Genomic DNA, 20,532 nt, shown 5'->3' with positions numbered 1-20,532 from the left:
TCCAATCCCAAAGAATGTCACGACGTCAATGACAGACTGTTCATTTTGATATTTGAGTCTGTATTAGTAAAAGTTATGATCTCCATTTTCGCAGTTGACTACTTTTCTGCTCGAGCCCAATCTAATGAGATACGGTCACAAGGCGTCTGCATTCGGAAAGTGACCAACTACACTTTTGTAGAGCTAGACGTGAACTTTCATCTCAAAAAAACTCAAAACTCTAGGACAAAATTCTTAACTCGAGAAGCTGCAGAACCGAACATCATCATCGGAAAGCCGTTCATGATATACCCCGAATTAAAATTTCTCAATATGATATCATCCGAAAATTTCATCCATGACGCCATTTATTATTTAAATTTCATAACTGTTATCTTGATTATTGCGCAGAGGAGGAGGGGGACAGCTAATTCGTCTCGGGAATTTCTTGTTTCGTGAGTCGCTGGGTGTTCGGAATGAAGCCAGATGAGGCGGGACGTTTAGGTTTCAGGACAGACAGACAGATATAAAAATCATGGACATCGGGATGAACAGACTTATGGACAGACAGGCAGCGGTAGATCACCTACAGTCTTGAAAACTCTGAAACCAATGCCTTACAGAGCTTCCATCTGGATGTCCAGGATAACCAAGGACATCCAGATCAACAGGCACACAGACATACCCATCAACCCAGGCATCATCCACAGCTTTCTCCAATTTCTGCACACATATCAAAAGTGTATATCATTCCTCCTCCTCCTACTTTCTTTCACTACTAATCGCCAATCAGTGTCAATCGGTATCTGTTAAATCTCTTCTTATTCTCCTTCTTGTCGCTCCAAGTTCTCATCATTCTCTCTCTCAAGTGTCTTGTCTTCTTCTCTGCCTTCCCCCGTCCATTCGTCCTGTAGTGTGCCAGCCCCTAATGACCCAATTACCAAATGTGGTGTCCCATTTATCGGTCGGTTCGTTCAAACACATAACTGCTATCCGTTTTGTGTTGCTTTCTATCTACAAGAAGTGTGGGCGCCCGTGGCGCCTCCCCCCATATCATTTTCACTTTTGAGTTTTCTATCTCGGCCATTCACTTCTTGTTGTTGTCCTTCTTCTTCTGGATTTCTTTGCATTTTGGATAAATGTTAGCCTACTGTACCTTATCTGCTTGATACTCACTGCTTACTAATATGTTCTATAGGTTGTGAGGTTTTCTGAAATTCTCCTGGCCAGCAAGACCTTTTTTAAGCTTTTTGATTGTTCACTAAAACAACTAAAAGCTGAAAAGGCTTCAAGCTTGGGTGTGGAGTTGTTCAGCATAAACGACATCAAAATTTGGTCTCGGCTTTTTGACCTATCCGTTTTGTCCAAGTATCTTGATGATCTAGATGTTAATTTTCAAAACCTTTTATATATTTTTGTTCAGCTTTGTCTCATGTCTAACCAAAACAATTGTTTAAAAGTTGGATTGCTAAATTTCAAAGACATCTCATTCTAGAACAATAAAAACTCTCTCAAGTTAGCTATTTCAGCATATCGGAAAGCTCTATTAACAAAATCTAAAATTTCTTTGCCTATTCTTGTTCATCATGTTTCTATTAACATTTGGATATATTTTCAAAGTATTTGGTGCGATTGAGACCTAGATAATACAGTTCAGATCCATGACCACCAAAAGACAGCGATTTTTTAAGTACACGGATTTAAGTACCTGTAACTCAGTAACAGTTCGCTTAATATCTGAAAACGGGTGGTCACCCAACAGATTAGGTCTAGATCTTTATTTTTGTTGTTGTTCCAAAGCTCAACTGTCATCGAGAGCAAAACTTCTAGGCGAACACTCACTGTAGCTCACTCTGGGAAAGCTCTGCACTAAAAGTTATCAACTACAAAAAATGAAGCGCTATGTTTGATCTACACAAAAACCAAAATATTTTGAATTAAGTCGTCAGCCGAGATCCCTGAAAGCAATGCACCATTTACCGGTACTCGTTCACCGAAAGAAAGTGTTACGCAACAAATTTCTCGTTTATTCTCGGATAAAGGAAGAATGCATATACATATTCTAATCGTCTCATCCAATCCATTCTTCCTCTTTCCTCCAGCCGATCCAATCGTTTTACTCTTTTTGTGTCTCCAATGTCAATCCGATTTCTCTTTCGACGCCTTCCTCCAAATGTGTCACAAAAACGGTCAACACAATCGTCTTCCTCTCTCTCTTCAGGCGCCCCATACGCAAATTGGGTCACGCTTTTGGAACATTATCTATCTCTATCGTTTTGTCTGAATTCTCGTGGTGGCTGACCCCCTCCAATTCCTATCTGATTGCGAGGGTTTTTTTTTAATTGAAAGGAGAGATTTTTAATTTGTGGAAGGCATATTTTAATCGGTTGCGTAATTGAGACCGCGTCGTTATTAGAGGGATTGCGGGGGAGAGAGAAAGTGAGAAAATGGATACTTTTTTGGGTTACTGTAGATTTTTTGGGTGTTGTAGAGAGCAGGGTACTGTAGAAGTGTGTGCACTTTTCTGAGTAATGTAGATCTCAACTTATCGGGTACTGTAGAAGTCGGGGTTGCTGGGAAAAAAATTTTAATAATGTCGGAATTTTGAGGTTTCGGCAACTGTAAGATTTTTCGTCACTGTAACTTTTTTGTCAGTGTAGAAAGTCGGGTAACTGTAAAGCTCTTGGTCATTGTAATCGTTTTCCTCCTACTCTAACTTAAAACCTGTGTACGGTATATTATATGGCAAAGAGCATACTTGCTTGTCTGGACATCCATACCTACCCTACCGTAATCTCCAGACAGATCAAAATTCAATTTCTTATCAAATCAATGATCCGATCCCCTGACTCATTCCTTCCTTTTCCAAAAATCCAAAATCCGGAATTTCTTTTTATTCCGTTATCCCATTTTGTGTTCTCTTTCTCTCGTTTAACACAACGACGTCATTCACTTTTTTCACCTCTCTCTCTCTGCTATTATTATTTTATTCATTTCAACGCACTTTCCGTTTTCAAGTTTCATGTTTCGAGAACCCGCTAATTCTCCCCCCTCCCCCTTTCGTGGGAGAGAGTGATGTTCCATGGATTCATGATTCATGCTTCAAGAATCCAGAAGTATCCGGGAGCGGCGGTGGCGGCGTCTTGCGGTTTTGTCGTCCGCCCCCACCCCCTGACCGAACCGGTTTCTGTTTCGGGAAGAAGAAGAAGCAGAAGCCGAGAAGTGAGAGGACAAGCGGAAGAAAAAAAAAACTTGATGAGAATGGGGATATATGACCTCTGGAAGGGGGTGTCTTTTGCCGTGGATACATTCCGATTCTCCTCGAATAAGAAGAAGAAGAAGAAATCAAATCTATCATCTCGACCCCCGACAGTCGTCGTCACTAGGTTATCAGTATCGGTCATCTAAGTTCTCTTTCCCCATATCTGATCCGAAAACGTTTGTTGTATACAATGGCCTTCACCCTACTAAACATTCCTGGATACAAGAGAAGTCACCGCCTCTTTCCCTTTTTCTTTTCCCCCGTTTATTTTCTATCCGTAGTAATATGGTTGAGTAGAGATGTTGATACTGTAGTACTCGAGGATTGCTCTAGAAATGGCGTCACGAGATTATAAATATCTTTAATTTTGTAGTTGACAACTTTTTTGTACGGGTTGCTCCTAAAAAGATATGACCCAAAAAACCAAAGCAAAAAAATTCTTGAGTTTTGGCTCAAGAACCACCGAGTTTGAAATATCGGCACAATCTCAAAAACACTTTTTTTTTAAATCTGAGTTTTTGAAATGTTTTAGAAAAATTTATGATCTATTTGGTCAGTTGGCAACTTTTTTGTTCGAGCCCTCCTCAAAAAGTTTCAGACTTTCAAATTGAAACATCATTATTTTGAGTTTTTGGTCTAAAAACCTATAAATTTGGAACATCGTAATAATTTCAAAAACAGCTATTTTCCTTCAATTTTTGAAGTTTTATATCGTCAAAAATTGTTGATCGAAGCTCTCAAATTTTTCAAAGCTATGTTTTTTATACTTTCTAATCCTATTTTCATATGCCATAACATACTTTCCTCCATGTTTTCTTTTATGGATCCATTTCACTTTCTCCCATTATAACCAATTTCTTGAGTTTTCACACCACTTGTTCCCCCCACTTTTTCTTGTTGTTTCCGCCTGATATACCATTTGGGTTGATGTCAAAAACCATCAAGACTTCTCCGATGAATTCTCTTGCTTCTTTTTTCTTCTTTTTTCATTTTTATTCCGAAACCGAAAAAGGGAGAAAACTTTCGATTCAGTAGAAGCCATTCACTTTATAAACTCGTCTCGAGAATTCCCGTTGTTCATTCACATTCACACTTCTTATGTTTCTTTTTATCCGCTCCCCCGATCCCACCTCCTTATCCGTTTTCTTTCTTTTCAGAAGGGTGCTTGGCGAACAAACCGTCGTTTTGCAACACTCGACCATTCAATTTTGACCAATGAAGGTCTTCGCGGTTTTCGCCCTTTTTGCGGTCTCCGCACTAGCAGATACCCTACGTGAGTTTCATTTTATTACATGACTGAAAAAGAAAAAATCCCCTATCACCCAGAAATTGTCTAATTTCTTTTAATTTCAGCATCAGTGACGATATGCCCTCCAGAAACACAAACAATCTTCGTCCTCCAACACAACACAACAGTCGGAGCTCGTATCCGAACAATCCCCACCTCAAACCTCGCTGAATGCTCCGATCACTGTGCTGCTTCCCTTGATTGCCAAGGTGTTGAATTCAAGGATGGATCATGTGCAGTCTTCCGTGCTGGATCTGAAAAAGCCGTGAAGGGAAGTCAACTTCTCACAAAGAGCTGTGTGAAGAGTGACCGTGTCTGTCAATCTCCATTCCAATTCGATCTTTTCGAGCAGAAGATTCTCGTCGGATTCGCCCGTGAAGTCGTCCCAGCTGAGAATATTCAAGTCTGTATGGCTTCATGTTTGAATGCTTTCGATACTTTCGGATTTGAATGCGAATCTGCCATGTTCTATCCAGTTGATCAAGAGTGTATCTTGAATACCGAAGATCGTTTGGACCGCCCATCTCTTTTCGTCGATGAAGCTGATGATACTGTTATCTACATGGATAACAACTGTGCTGGATCCCAATGCTATCCACCATACATCACTCAATACATTGCCGTCGAGGGAAAACAATTGAAGAATGAGCTTGACCGTATCATCAACGTCGACCTCGATTCCTGCCAAGCTCTTTGCACTCAACGTCTCTCAATCTCATCCAATGACTTCAACTGCAAATCATTCATGTACAACAACAAGACTCGTACCTGCATCCTCGCTGACGAGAGATCCAAACCACTCGGACGAGCTGATCTTGTTGCCACCGAAGGATTCACTTACTTCGAGAAGAAGTGCTTCGCTTCTCCAAATACTTGCCGTAATGTTCCAAGTTTCAAGCGTGTTCCACAAATGATTCTCGTCGGATTCGCTGCTTTCGTCATGGAGAACGTTCCATCTGTCACAATGTGCCTCGACCAGTGTACCAAGTAAGTAAAAGGGGCTCCATTGGCAAAGTTTTTACGGTCCCGGTTTGGGTCTTTTCGTTTCACACTTTTTTTAAACTTGCGATAGAGCGCTGTTCTAGAAGCCGTGTCAGACTGATAAGATAAGGCTATGCAGATCAAAAGTAAAAAACACAGGAACTTCGTCAAGGTTATACTTTTCTGAGCCGTCTGAACACCTTGAACTAAAAAAAACTTACATCATGATCGAGCAACCTATGACAAAGTTCGAACCTTGAAGAATTCAGTACAATTCACAAAGAATGCTAAATAGAAAATCCAAAAACTTGAAACTCATCCTAATATCTCTATTTCCAGCCCACCACCAGAGACCGGAGATGGATTCGTCTGCAAGTCAGTCATGTACTACTACAACGAACAAGAATGTATCTTGAACTCTGAAACTCGCGAGAGCAAACCAGAGCTCTTCATCCCAGAAGGAGAGGAATTCCTCGTCGATTACTTCGATATCACCTGTCATCTCAAGCAAGAGAAGTGCCCAGCTGGACAACATCTTAAGGCCATCCGCACTATCAATGCAGCTCTTCCAGAAGGAGAATCAGAACTTCATGTTCTCAAGTCTTCTGCTGCCAAGGGAATCAAGGAATGCGTTGCCAAATGCTTCGGACTTTCTCCAGAAAAGTGCCGTTCTTTCAACTACGATAAGAAGACCAAATCTTGTGATCTTTTGTATTTGGATGGACATAATACTCTTCAACCTCAAGTTCGTCAAGGAGTTGATCTTTATGATCTTCACTGTCTTGCTGGTAAGTCTCAATTCCGTCCTGGTTACGTCTCTTCTTGATTTGAGTTGAATATTTGGATTCAGCGTGATCGGGTGGTTGAGAAAAGTATAAACATGACTAGATGATGCTTTCTCAGAACCACTTTGGCTCGCTGATTCCAACTCGATTAATATCTTGTCCATTCGACATAATACTGACCAAATTCTGAGTTCCGAAGTCTCGCCTAACCCCTTTCCCTTACCGTCCATTTCCGCTTTGTGTGTTATATGTAACGTGTCTTTTACTCATAGCTCTGCCTCTAGTGGAAAACGACTGCTCTGCCAACAAGGATGATGCTCTCTTCTCCCGTTATCTTCACACCAAACAACGTGGAATCCCAGCCAAGAGCTACAAGGTCGTCTCACTCAACTCGTGTCTCGAAGTTTGCGCCGGAAATCCAACGTGAGTTGGGGACCTAAAAAACTTTAAAAAGCAAGAAAGTTAGGTAGAAATTGTCAACTGACGAAAATTAGCGAATAAATTCCTCTCCAAAGCGAGACGCAGAGAATCTACAGTGCCTGCTAACCTGCGTCTCACTTTTCATTTTCCATTCTCAAACGCTCTGCCTCTTCTAAATGTTCTCCTATCTGAAAGCCCTTAACAGATAAAACAACGGAAATTTTGTACTCTACTTCTCTAAAGGTTTTCAGACAACTTTCCAAGATTTTGAGATATTTATGATTACAGTAACCCATCTCATTTTCCTTTATTCTAGATGCGCTGGAGCCAACTACAACCGTCGTCTTGGAGATTGCTCTTTGTTCGATGCTATTGATGAGGATGCCGAGGTTAACGAACACACAGACTTCTACAAGAATCTCTGTGTAACCAAGGAAATCGACACCGGAGCATCTGCAGCTGCCAACGTACCAGAAGCCAAGCACCGTGTCTCTGGAACCGTCGTTGAAGGAAAGGACTCAAAGGCTCAACTTTTGGCCACCAAGAAGGTCAAGAAGCCATCAATCAAGAACACCGAACACCGTCGTGCTCCAGAATCCACCGTTCCAATTGGACCACCAGTTGAGGTCAAGGCTGAAGCCATTCAGACAATTTGTAACTACGAGGGAATCAAGGTTCAAATTAACAACGGAGAACCATTCAGTGGAGTGATTTTCGTGAAGAACAAGTTCGATACTTGCCGTGTTGAAGTTGCCAATTCGAATGCAGCTACCTTGGTTTTGGGACTTCCAAAAGATTTCGGAATGAGACCAATTTCATTGGATAATCTTGATGATAACGAGACTGGAAAGAACAAAACAAAGAAGGGAGAAGAGGAATCTTCATTGAAGGAAGAAATCGAAGAGTTCCGTCAAAAGAGACAAGCCGCTGAATTCCGGGATTGTGGACTCGTTGATCTTCTCAATGGAACATACAAATCGACAGTTGTCATCCAGACAAATAACCTCGGAATCCCAGGACTCGTCACCTCAATGGACCAACTTTATGAGGTGTCTTGCGACTACTCGAGCATGTTGGGAGGACGTGTTCAAGCCGGATACAATATGACTGTCACTGGACCAGAGGCCAATCTCATCCAGCCACGTGGAAAGATTGAGTTGGGAAATCCAGTTTTGATGCAATTGTTGAATGGAGATGGAACTGAACAACCATTGGTTCAAGCTAAACTCGGAGATATTCTTGAGCTCCGATGGGAGATTATGGCTATGGACGATGAGCTTGACTTCTTCGTTAAGAACTGTCATGCTGAGCCAGGAGTTGGAGGAGGAAAGGCCGGAGCTGGAGAGAAACTTCAATTGATTGATGGAGGATGTCCAACACCTGCAGTTGCTCAGAAACTCATTCCAGGAGCTATTGAGATCAAATCATCGGCTGTTAAGACCACGAAGATGCAAGCATTCCGTTTCGATTCATCTGCTTCCATTCGTGTTACTTGTGAAGTTGAAATCTGTAAGGGAGATTGTGAAGCTGTTGAGTGTGCTTTGACTGGAGGAGTCAAGAAATCATTCGGAAGAAAGAAGAGAGAAGTCAGCAACAACATTGAAGAATGTAAGTTATTTTATATTTCTTTTTGTAGGAAAAGTTTATCTCATAAACTAAAGAAAAGTAATCGACTAGTAAAGTGAAGAGTATGAAATTTACTACATTTGATTAGTTGAACACTTTTTGATAACGTTATTTTTACAAAAGATATACAAAGGTTTTAAGTTTGGATACAAAAAGAGCTGACCCACTTCTCTGTGTCTCCTTCTTTTTCTTTTGTTCAAAAAAAATTGATTGATATTAGAACGTCATTGCTGCTTTTTCAATCAATTATGTACTGAATGTTAAATTTTCAGTCGAGACGAACCGATACTTGATCCCAAGAAGATCGCACGCCACAACATCGATTGTCATCATTGACCCACTTCAACAGGTATGCACTAAAGTAAGGGAAACATGATTTGGAGAGCCCTGTTTTCGTAGCTTATGTGGTTACACTTTTTCCCACTACGCAACCTTCCAAGTGTTCGTTCCCGCCTATCCTCAAAAATGTTTTGCTTTCTTCTCTTCAGCCAACATATTATTTTCATCTAATTATTATCAATTTTTCAGGTGAATGAGCCAGTTGCCATGTCCCGTGCCTCAACTCTTGACCTTCTTCGCGAAGAAGCTCACGAAGTACAAGTAATTGAAGAAGGTTCAATCTGTCTCAACTCAGTGACAGTCTTCGCCATTTTCGGAACACTGGCTGTCCTGATTCTCGGACAATCCGTCGTCATTGCTCACTACGCATTCCGTCGGTTTTCCACTGAAAAGACCGCCTAATTCTCTTAAATCAATCAATTAATTATTTTTTTCGTAAACCGCTTTGCCATGTTTCTCTCCTCCCAATCGCTCAATCTCACCTCTAATAATATTAATAAGTAATATTTTTTCTTGTTAATAATACTCCTTTTTCTTTCTTTTCCTTTAGAACAATTTCTACGAGTCCATCGAACAGTTTTCATCTTTTTCTTCTTGTTCCCTATTGACCAGATACCAAAAATTCTCTCCATCCCCCATATTGATCCCTCTATTTGCCCTTTTTTCAGCTACAGTCCCCACTGAGAACTTGTCTGAAACTAGAGCAGTTCGGTCTGTCGGGTACTGTAGGGCCTTTCATTTCTCAGTTATTTCTCTATCATGTTTATTGTTTCTTCTTTCCATTCCTTCTCTGATTTTAGTGCTTATTTCATCAATGAATAAAGTTTCTGAAGCTAAATAGTGCATTGTCTTTCAAAATTAAATTTTTTAAACTATTAACCCGTCTAATACAAGAAAAGATACACGTGAAATGAATGAACCGAATGGAGTGAGTGAATGAGGTGATAATAATGGGAAGCAGTTAAATCATAAAGAACTAATCATCATTTTCAATTGGTTTTGCTACGTAGGCGGCACGAGTACGGTATGTATCGATTATGCATAAAAGTTGATCTGCATTGTATCGTTTGAATCGATCGGCTTCAAGTGATCGATAGAGTAAATCCACATATACTGTCATCAATTCATCGTCCTTTTTTCCGATTTTGTGTTCTCCCGTGGCGTACATATTCGTCTCGTAGTCTGTTCGGCCTGAAATAACACTTTCCAACTGGGAAAATTCACATTAAAACGTACAAAAGCAAACACCCTTCGAATTATTGTAAGATCGGTTGTAGCACATTTTACACGGAGCTGCGGGCAGAATATTCTTGCTAACATAATTGAAACCGTATCGTAGAGACATTACTAATTTATAGTAGTCGACTGGTGGAAGTTTCTCGGATAGTGTTACTCGCAGTCCTTCATTTTTTGCCATCTGGAACATTTTTAATATTTCTTTTTTCAGAATTTTAATGAAAAATTTGGAGCAGAAACTCCTCGTTACTATGTTAAGAAAGCACATTGATTCTTACATCTTCAATAGTTTTTGATCCGAGAAGAAACGCCAAGTCATAAATATTTTCAGTCTCGTCTTTTGGCGTGAAAAATGGATGTTTCACACAGATTAGTGATAAAAGAACAATTCCACACGAGAAAACATCAACTGCCGTATTGCATAAACCAACACCGAAAAGGAGTTCAGGAGCACGGACGCCAGGGGTTCCTACCTGAAAAATTGTTTTTCACTCTCAAAAATTACAGAATTTTCGAAGGTAATCTACAGGAACTGATAATAGACAAATCCAGATTAGCTCAAGACTCACAATATGATATATCTCTCGTTTCGGTCTATTTTTGCAAAACATACAAGGAGTGGATGAACCATTACACGTGGTACATGGAGGATCTTTGTTCAAAGCGGCGACGTTATTCTTCTGAAATTTTTAAAGTTCAAATGAAATTACGTAAAATAAGTTTTGAAGATGTACTCACTCTAGAATTCTCATTTTTCGATCGGTCATTTGTGGCAAGTCCGAAATCGACGAGACGGAATCTGGAAAACACCAAATTGAGAAAATTGGTAGAGCTTATTTGAAAAATTGCTCACTTATTTGTCTGCGGAGAATACAGGAAATTGGATAGTTTGACGTCACGATGCACGTATCCATTGTGATGGAGATATGCGACAGCGGAAAGAAGATTTTCAATATATTTCAATCCAAATGACAAATCTTGTTTCGTTCGGTATAGGAGCTCATTCGCTGAACAATGTGGAAAATATTCGAGAACGAGTGCTACTGATCCATTGAAATGGAAAAATTCATAGAGTTTAACGATATTGAAGTGTCCTCCGAGTTCTGATAATAATTCCAGCTCAATCGACAACATGTTCACTTTTTCTATCCTTCGTATCGCTTTAATCGCTCGATTTGTTTGAGTTGCTCGGCATTTCGCTCGAATGACCGTTCCGAATGAGCCTGAATACCAGTTTTTGAAATATGAATTTCATTATTTAAATGCTCACCTTCGCCTATAATATCTTCGAGTACCTGATATTTTCTCTGAAATCGCGTATCTTTCAACACCGGACAGTTCTCTTCCCATACTTTTAGTCTCGTTGAGTTTGAAGCCATATAGTGTCGAAACTGAAAGTTATTGCTTTTAGGTATTATTAAAAGATTGACAAATGGGACGAAAAACTGAAATTTACAGCTTTTTGCACGATATCGCATGAAAACTGAAAAAATAAACTTAAAAACTCACTTTCAAAATTTGCGCCAAAAAGTGATGGCGCCGAGACTACGTCCAATTGCGTCCAATGCGTCAGATACTACGCGCAATTGCCACATGCCAACTTTTGACTTGATGCGCACGGTGATTTTCTCGGAACCACTTGGTTTGATTTCTAGGCCATCACATTGGCGGCCCCGAGCAAACCCGCTCCAATGCGCCGTTGAAATTTCTAGACCCTCAACTTTGGCTTGAGTTTTCTAAAAATTTGATAATAACAACCAGCAGGTTATTTATAATGCCTCTTAAAAAAATTATGGAGAATTTTTAACAATAAGTTTCATACCATATGGCCGTCAGTTTCACAGTTTAATCCGCCAGTTACTTTTTTTGACATTCAATACAGTGTAAAAAATTATTCCATTTTCGAACGCGCTCTACCTGCACGTGCGAGAGAAGAGAGACGCAGAGCAAAACAAGTGCCGCAGTTGCAAAAACCGCGTGCCAAGCTTGCATCAAGACTCCGCCCATTTCATTTTCCACTGCGGCCGAACTTTTTTTGGCGCTACCTACTAGCTGGTTCCGAAAAAATCACCGTGGATGCGACGTCTTCTTAATTTTGTTTTGCCTTCTATCGAGTTTTCATATTTTCTACGAGTTTCTGATTTCTGTGAGCTATATCTTCATAACGTTGAGCAAAAATACGTAGCTTGTTAAATTCTGCGACAAAAATCTGTCTGAAATTGGTTCTGCTGAATAAATTTAGAATATAAATATTTTCTTCAGTTTCAATATCAGTACATTTGAAGAATTCAAATTTAAAATTAGTCAAATCTCACTTTTTGAGATGTTACTACGCGGAATGAGATTCACATTTTCAAACTTCACGACGATCTATTAGGAGTTTCGTATACCCCGTTTCTCACTTCTCCGATAATTTGAATGTAATTTTTGATCGCTCTGCACCACACTTTCGTTTAAAAACTGGGATCCCTTCAAATCACAACCAGATGAGTTCCTGGCTGTAAGATATCTTGCGGGCCCGAGGAGTCTTCAACTGCCAAAAGTTTCAAAAAACCACACTAAGTGGAAGAATCATTGTGTAAATAACCCCGTGGGGGTTGATTGATAGTCGAGAGATGCCAGTTGGTTGTGTTGTCCCTCTTAAGTTCCCCTGTTTCTTCTTCACGTTTGCTGAAGCTCGAAGAGTAAGTGATATATATATGTATATATGTATATCAATGCACACATGCCGTGTCGTCATGGCGAAGATACTCTCAAGGGGCGTAGCACTTGCCGTGCTCTAATTGTGTCTGCGTTCTCTCATTTCTCTTTTTCCAGTATTTTGTGGACGCCTTCGTCTCATACATCAGAGTTTCAGCTTTCATCCATACGTATTTCGCTCCATTAGCTCTCACTATTCATCCCCGGAAGTTTCTCAAAGCTTAATCTACGCTAAGTGCTGCTTCCCAAACTCCCCAGGAAGGAGTCTTAATTTATTCCTTCTTCATTTTATTTCCCCCAGTTTTTTGGTGTTTTTCCTGCTGTCATCCTTCGTCTCTAAGACTCGGACGACGTATACATGTGTGCCCTTCTCTCTCAGCCATTTTCGCTCACACTCACCCCGACCTCCCTCTCTCTTTTTTCCTCTCCCACACTCACACCACCAACATCGCACACTCAATTCAGTGTGACGGGAGTAAGCATCGAAGTGATCACCTTTATATTAGAAACGCAGACATCTTCCAATGTCTGCGCCTCTGTCCCATAGACTACATGGTTCTCAAAAACGTGCGCTCTCCACGTCTCACCCATCGTCGTCGACGTTGTCTCAGCGATAGCCCCATAGCCATCATCTGACATCGTTGCAGTTGTGTTTTCTTTTCTTTTTTCAGAATTAGAATTTATTCAGAATCGATTTTGTAAACAATTCAAGCGAAACACCACAGTTTATATTTTCGTTTTCAATATTTTTTGTTGATTCCTCTGTTGTTTTCTCCACTCCTCTCATTCTTTTATCATTCAATGAACTGCCAGGTCAGCCAGTTTTGACACGTGTTCCAATCTGTTTTTATTATAGACAATTTTAGTAACAAGTTGACAACACTGGAAGTGTTTCACTGACTATCGAATTGTTACATCATATATGCTCTGTGTTTGTTTCTAGCTATTCTAAAATGTATTTAGAGTAGTCGAAATTCCGTGGCACCGTTACATTCTCTCGAAGTCAGCTATTTCTTCACATTTTTGATCAGAGCAAACATTCAATGACAACAATTTTGCCTTTCTTCGACACTAAGTATTGCAAAAACCTCTTCTCTGATAACGCCCGATTGTCAACTTTGCCTACATTTTTTCGCGTAATATACTATTGATTACAGAAAGAGAAATGTCCGACAAGCACAGTCTTCTGCAAGTGACTCCAAACCGTGAACTTACGTTCACTGGTCCATTCACGGATGTTGTTACCGCCCACATGACACTCAAAAACACGTCATCGAATCCAGTATGCTTCAAAGTGAAAACGACGGCTCCGAAACAGTATTGTGTCCGTCCGAACTCTGGACTCCTTAAACAAGGAGACTCGAAGCAAATAACAGTGATGCTGCAACCACTTGAAGGAATCCCATCAGATGCTGGACGTCACAAGTTCATGGTTCAATCGTGTGTTGCTCCTGCTGAAGATCTTCAAGATTTGGAATCGATTTGGAAGGTTGTCGATCCATCAGAGCTTACCTACAGCAAGCTGATGGTCACTTTTGTCGACAAAAAGAATCCAGCATCTGGAGACGATAGCAAGACATTCATCGCCAATGGAAGCGAAGAAACATTCTCTTCTGGACAAGCGCAGTAAGTTTTTCTATTATCTGGATGGTCTTCCAACACGCAAGGATAGTTTTTTCAGAGAGCTCGGAAGTTCTTACTCTGCTAATACTTCCCAACAAGACGGAACTGTCGCGTCGCTTCGCAAGTCGTTGAAATCGACGATTGATGAGAAGGACGAGTTGCAGAAGAAAGTTAACGGATTGGAGCAAGAGATTGAGGTCATGCTCAAGGTAAGGATGATGTGATTGTTTTCTGACAAAAATGAGTATCAAGAAGTCTTCCGACTTTTGCTTTAAAAAATTGCTCGCGACATAAATATCATCGCCGATCATCAAACACGCAAGGTGTAGGTTCGCGTATGTCAGAGCTGCGTTTGTCTCCATTTTGAATAAAATATACCCACGCACAGACTAGTCTTGCCAGATAATCGTTTGGCCGGCAATCAGAAAAATAAAATAAACTTTATCGTCAATTATTTCAGAAGAACCGTAAGCTGCAACAAAATCAAGCGGATGGTGCTGTTGTCGAGGGAACATACCCATCTCTGCAAGTAGTTCTGATTGCGATTGCCACATTGCTCATCGGACTCATTCTCGGTCATCTTTTCTAAATCACTATAATAGTATTCTCTTCTTTTCTGTCGCTTCTCGCTGCCACTACACAACTTTTGTTTTCCGTTTCCTCTTCATCCGTGAATTTCTAAAAAACTTAAACCTCTTTCATTCCCTTGAATCCTTCTACTCTATGCCCCCCTTTTCGAAATGACAATCCCTAACATTTTCTGTATTTGATCGCAGCGCGCTGTTCATTTTCGATATTTTCTCTCAAACTTCCTTCACTTCTTTTTCGTTTCTTTTCCTTTTATTAACTTTTATGACTCAATTAGATTCTTCTAGTGAGTCTTCCTGTTTCCTATTACCCGGTAGATTTTTCTTTATGTGGAACCTACCGTTCCCTTCTCATCGTTTCGCCAATTATCAATTACTATTTATTTTCTCCCCCATTTTCCATCGTCATCTATTGTATGTGTAACATTATTGATAGATCCCAATGACCACTATTCGCATCCAATTCATTCCGACTTCACTTCCTGAACCATCAACGTCGTCTGAATAAGAGCACTATGAATTGTATATGGTACAATAAAGTTTTCAGAAATTTAATATTTTTGTTTGGCTTCTTGCCGTAAAATCCTCGGAAAAATTTATCTCAGCAGTCAAATTGTAGACGGGAAAAAAAGCTTTGCATTACAAAATCTCAGAATCGCAACGATGGCTGGTGGAAGTGGACCAAAAAAAGAGAAGGATGAGATGGCATCTGTGGAATTCGAGTCTTCTGAGGAAGTCAATGTAATCCCAACATTTGATAAAATGGGGCTCCGAGAGGACCTTCTACGTGGAATTTATGCTTATGGATTCGAAAAACCATCAGCAATTCAACAAAGAGCGATTCCTGCAATTCTCAAGGCTCGGGATGTGATCGCTCAAGCACAATCTGGTACAGGAAAGACTGCGACATTTTCGATTTCAGTACTTCAATCATTGGATACACAAGTTCGAGAGACTCAAGCTCTTATTCTGTCTCCAACGAGAGAACTGGCTGTTCAAATTCAAAAAGTGAGTACACAGAATGCGAAAAAAGATGTGAAAAACTTTTTTTTGAGCTCTAAAACTTGAATTTCTCTAACTTTTAATACATTTTTGAGAATATATCAAATTTCGATATATTTAAGGTTGTCCTTGCTCTCGGAGACTATATGAACGTCCAGTGTCATGCTTGTATCGGAGGAACGAATCTCGGTGAAGACATCAGAAAACTCGATTATGGACAACACGTTGTCTCTGGAACCCCGGGACGTGTGTTTGATATGATTCGCCGTCGTAATCTCCGTACTCGTGCCATCAAACTGCTTGTATTGGATGAAGCCGATGAAATGTTAAACAAGGGATTCAAAGAACAACTATACGATATCTATCGTTATCTTCCACCTGGAGCACAAGTTGTTCTTCTCTCCGCCACACTTCCTCATGAGATTTTGGAGATGACCAGTAAATTCATGACGGATCCCATCAGAATTCTTGTAAAACGTGATGAGTTGACACTCGAAGGAATCAAGCAATTCTTTGTGGCTGTTGATCGAGAGGAATGGAAGTTCGATACTCTTATCGATCTTTATGATACTCTCACAATCACTCAAGCTGTGCTCTTCTGTAATACACGTAGAAAGGTCGACTGGTTGACTGACAAGATGAAGGAGGCCAACTTCACTGTATCATCAATGCATGGAGATATGGAGCAGAAGGATCGTGATGAAGTGATGAAAGAATTCAGAGCCGGAACTACGAGAGTACTCATTTCAACTGATGTTTGGGCTCGTGGTTTGGATGTTCCACAGGTTTCATTGGTGAGCAACGCAGTCATTGAAAGCCATCGATAATAATAAAAATTCAGGTCATCAACTACGACTTGCCCAACAACCGTGAGCTCTACATTCACCGTATCGGTCGTTCAGGACGTTTCGGACGTAAGGGAGTTGCCATCAACTTCGTTAAGCAAGACGACGTCAGAATCCTCCGAGACATTGAACAGTACTACTCAACACAAATCGATGAAATGCCGATGAACATCGCTGATATCATCTAATTTCTTGTTGGCTGGAGTGAACGAAATAATTTATTTATTTTTTCTTGTTGCTTATTCACCCATCAAATCGAAAACTGATCCATAATTGTCGTTTTTTGAATAACTATCGTTAGTGCAAAGATCTCTCTCCATGTAATTTAAAATTATCCAGAGATTTTTGTGAAAAACCTTGATATTTTAAACTTTAATAAACTTGTGAACCCAAATTGTTACTTTTTATTGTGCTGAAATTGTCGAGAACTTCCCCGTTTGGTACCGAAATAAATATTAACAACGTGGCTTTTCACAATATAAACGTGACGTGTTGCAACAGTTCAATTTCAGAAAAGTTCGCCTCTCGGCACGTGGCAAAATTAAGTGTAAGTGTCTTTTTCTGCACCGATAAGAAATACTAACTTTTAATTACCTAAAGTTTCTTCATATTGAACTCTTGTTCGTGTGAATTAAAAGCAACACTATAATTTTTGTAGCATGCGTCATTTTGTTTCAGTTTACGGGCTCTTCAAATGTTGTTTGTTAATATGTGCAGCTTTCTCAACATTTTTTTGCGTTTTCGATCGGAAAAGCTTGGACGGCAAGCTGGCGTGTCACGAAAACTGAAGTGAGACAGTGTGAAAAATAATTACAAAAACTCGTAAATCGACACAAAAGGCGCACGCTTCGAATTATTCGCCGGTTTTGTCACGACTACAGTGTTGATTTATCAGATTTCTCGTGGAATTTCAGCAGTTTTTATAATTTTTTGCCATTTAATCTGCTAGAAAGTAAAGACAAACCTTTAACTAAAAATTGAGTTGGCACTTAATAAGTTAAAAATCGGAATTCCCCGAAAAGCGGGAGATTCCTTTTATCACATTTAAAAAATTCATGATTAGCAATTATTTCAATAAAATAATTATCTATTCCATGAAGCTCGTCGGCCTAATTTTCTTCTTTTTAATCATTCTTGATCAAAATTAGTTATTCTCGGGCGATTTTTGTGCATAATTCTATTGAATACCAAACAGGGAACGCTCCTCGGTTCATTTCTTCTTGCGATAACCGAGGAACAAGAGAATAGGTTATAGTGCGCTAATCTGTAGATACGCAGACACTCCGAAAGAGTACCAGAGAGAAAAAGAGAGCCACCCGCGTGCAGCAGTCCACTTCTCGTTCAACTACACTGACCAGCCTTTCCTCAAAAATAAAACGAAGAAGGGGAAGGCGTCGACATCGATGAAAAAGCAGCATGTCGGTTTTTTTGCTCCAAAAGATTGATATTTCCGCGCTGCGCATGCTTGGTTTCCAATTTCCGGATTGCTCATTTTTTCTTCTTCTTTTTAGCAATTTTTAATGACTGCGATTTCTAAGAGAAGAGGAAAAAAAGAACACTTTCTATAATCTTTTCGTCTCTTTCGTGTCTCACTCTGCCCGTTTCCTCGAATATCTCGATGTCGGCTGAATATTTATGAGTCATTTGTATCGAACATGCTCTCGTCTCTTCGTGTCCATTCAAATGGTTGTTTGGATTTTCTTTGTTGGTTTCTGAGCTTAGTGGAAGATTGAATGGCTCTCTGCTTTTAGAATGTATCTTTCTTTAATTAAATGTACAAGGATTAGACTGTCTATCTGTTCATTTTAAGTGAATTTCAAAAGTTTATTGTAATCCTTGAATAATTTCTTTTCTATCTTTCTAAAGACTCAAAAAAGAGGTTCAGTACTACCATTTAATTAGTTTTGTTAATTTTTCTCCTTCCTACTCACATACGCTATTTTTCTGTCTTTTTCCTTGAAAACAAAAACCCTATTGTTCTTGTAGAATGAGACTTATTGCTAGGCAACGACACATGTGACCCAATTCTCTTTGTTAGTCTTTTTTGTTATCTATGTCTTATTCTGGAATTCAAAAAGATACATAGAGTATGTATACCTTCATTCAAAAAATATATATTGATCGAACTAAATATTTTTTTATGTCATTACTAAGTTTTCAAACTAAAATATTTATAATTTTCAGTGTTCGAAGGGACAAAAGCCTGATGGAAGACCGACGATATCTTGATCGATGAGTTAGCGAGTTGACTCCAATAATGTAAGAAACATCGTCCAAGTTCCCTCAAATCCTTCTTTTCATTTCAGAATAAAATGTCAGTGTTCATTAGAACGAAAACGAATTGTTGTGGTCGATCATGGTGTGTCCGAGATCCATGTGGAATCATGTGTGCAGTCGTAACATGGTTTCTGATAGCATACGGACAAGTTTGTGTGTTTATGGTTATGTTATACTCATGGGAAACATATCCAATTCATACAGTCTTTAACTTTTTGATATTCGAAACGTTCAGTGTACTGGCGGTTATTAGTCATTTGAAGGTAAGTTTTTTCTTCAGTTTATGCAAAAAATTTATCAACAAAAAATCTTCAGACCATGATGACTGATCCAGGAGCAGTGGCGAAAGGAGACTGTACGGAGGAGACAGTTGAACGGATGCAGTTGTTAAATGGACATACTGCAATCTATAAATGTCAAAAATGTTCGAGTATCAAACCCGATCGAGCACATCATTGTTCAGTTTGTGAACGATGTATACGAAGGATGGATCATCATTGTCCTTGGGTTAACAACTGTGTTGGAGAGGGGAATCAGAAGTTTTTCGTGTTATTTACCGTAAGTTTTTGTTTTTCAATTGTGAAAATTCTGAGTATCAAACCCGCAATAAGATTTTAAAACATGAGATTCGCAATCCAAAACTGTAAATCCCGAATCAGAAATCAGAAGTTATAAATTTCAAATTTAATATACTTAATCTGAAATCCTGGATTATAGGAACCCTGATTTAGAGTTCTGAATTCTAAACTCTATATGTGGACTTCTGCAAATTAAAATCTGAAAATTAGCTTTTGAATCAAGAATATCGAACCTGACTTTCCTGATTCTTGAAATGTAAATGAAAATCTATAATCCAGAATCCTGATCCTTGAATAATTATGATTGATTGAAAAAAGGGCTAACGCCACTTATACTTTAAAATCAGATGTTAACAAAAAAAAATCTTAAATCGAGAACTCAGAATCTTTTTTTTAAAATTTTAGTTTAGAAAAAAGCTGGATCTTTTTTCAATTTCAAAACTTTCAATTATATTTTTTACTATAACCTCATCCATTTTCAGATGTACATTGCACTCCTCTCAATGCACGCTCTTTATTGGGGAATATGGCAATTTGTGCTGTGTGTCGGTGCCGAGTGGCAGAAATGTTCCTCCCTAACACCTCCAGGAACAACGCTTCTACTCATTTTCTTGCTCTTTGAGTCTATTCTTTTTGCGATTTTCACTGCAGTCATGTTTGGAACTCAAATTTCATCGATTTGCAATGACGAGACGACGATTGAGTCGATGAGAAGGTAATTATTTATCTGAAATTAATAAAACTATACATAAAAGCTGAAATTTTCAGTCGAAATGCGATGTTGGACGACGAAGAACGACAACGAAACAATTCGTGGAAAAATTTGCAGCTTGTATTCGGCGGACCGTTTGGTATACGATGGTTTAACCCTCTCGCGAATCCATTCGTTTCGAGACCCACTTTCGAGTATTCTGTTTGATTTCTTTTTATCAGTTTATTTTATTTTCAAAAAGAATGTGTAATTTAATAGAATGTCCAATCAAAACATTTTATGACGGGTTATC

General features: G+C 39.3%; 5 protein-coding genes across 5 annotated transcripts; 4 read left to right on the top strand and 1 right to left on the bottom strand.

The window, feature by feature from the left end:
- Positions 1-4,456: 4,456 nt before the first annotated feature.
- On the top strand, positions 4,457-9,082 carry GCK72_001035 (uncharacterized protein; the record flags this gene model as incomplete). Its single annotated transcript, XM_053722811.1, has 7 exons — positions 4,457-4,514; positions 4,595-5,516; positions 5,850-6,298; positions 6,580-6,718; positions 7,032-8,323; positions 8,614-8,690; positions 8,870-9,082. The coding sequence occupies 7 exons, from the start codon at positions 4,457-4,459 to the stop codon at positions 9,080-9,082; spliced, it is 3,150 nt and encodes a 1,049-aa protein (XP_053591456.1).
- A 574-nt stretch (positions 9,083-9,656) lies between these two features.
- GCK72_001034 (uncharacterized protein) lies at positions 9,657-11,295 on the bottom strand (the record flags this gene model as incomplete). Its single annotated transcript, XM_003111040.2, has 7 exons — positions 9,657-9,871; positions 9,917-10,097; positions 10,195-10,389; positions 10,486-10,596; positions 10,655-10,715; positions 10,770-11,139; positions 11,187-11,295. 7 exons carry the CDS (start codon positions 11,293-11,295, stop codon positions 9,657-9,659), a joined length of 1,242 nt encoding a protein of 413 aa, XP_003111088.2.
- A 2,486-nt stretch (positions 11,296-13,781) lies between these two features.
- GCK72_001033 (uncharacterized protein) lies at positions 13,782-14,828 on the top strand (the record flags this gene model as incomplete). The annotated part of the gene is made up of 3 exons (XM_003111342.2): positions 13,782-14,242; positions 14,298-14,448; positions 14,700-14,828. 3 exons carry the CDS (start codon positions 13,782-13,784, stop codon positions 14,826-14,828), a joined length of 741 nt encoding a protein of 246 aa, XP_003111390.1.
- Positions 14,829-15,489: 661 nt separating this feature from the next.
- GCK72_001032 (uncharacterized protein) lies at positions 15,490-16,861 on the top strand (the record flags this gene model as incomplete). The annotated part of the gene is made up of 3 exons (XM_053722810.1): positions 15,490-15,834; positions 15,951-16,622; positions 16,670-16,861. 3 exons carry the CDS (start codon positions 15,490-15,492, stop codon positions 16,859-16,861), a joined length of 1,209 nt encoding a protein of 402 aa, XP_053591455.1.
- A 2,124-nt stretch (positions 16,862-18,985) lies between these two features.
- Positions 18,986-20,447, top strand: GCK72_001031 (uncharacterized protein; the record flags this gene model as incomplete). The annotated part of the gene is made up of 4 exons (XM_003111113.2): positions 18,986-19,213; positions 19,266-19,508; positions 20,011-20,243; positions 20,297-20,447. The coding sequence occupies 4 exons, from the start codon at positions 18,986-18,988 to the stop codon at positions 20,445-20,447; spliced, it is 855 nt and encodes a 284-aa protein (XP_003111161.1).
- Positions 20,448-20,532: the final 85 nt, after the last annotated feature.

The sequence above is a fragment of the Caenorhabditis remanei genome, chromosome I (assembly GCF_010183535.1).
Source record: "Caenorhabditis remanei strain PX506 chromosome I, whole genome shotgun sequence".
NCBI classification, from domain to species: Eukaryota; Metazoa; Nematoda; class Chromadorea; order Rhabditida; family Rhabditidae; genus Caenorhabditis; species Caenorhabditis remanei.
The sequence above is the reverse complement of the archived record's forward strand: the minus strand, read 5'-3'. Positions and strand labels throughout refer to the sequence as shown.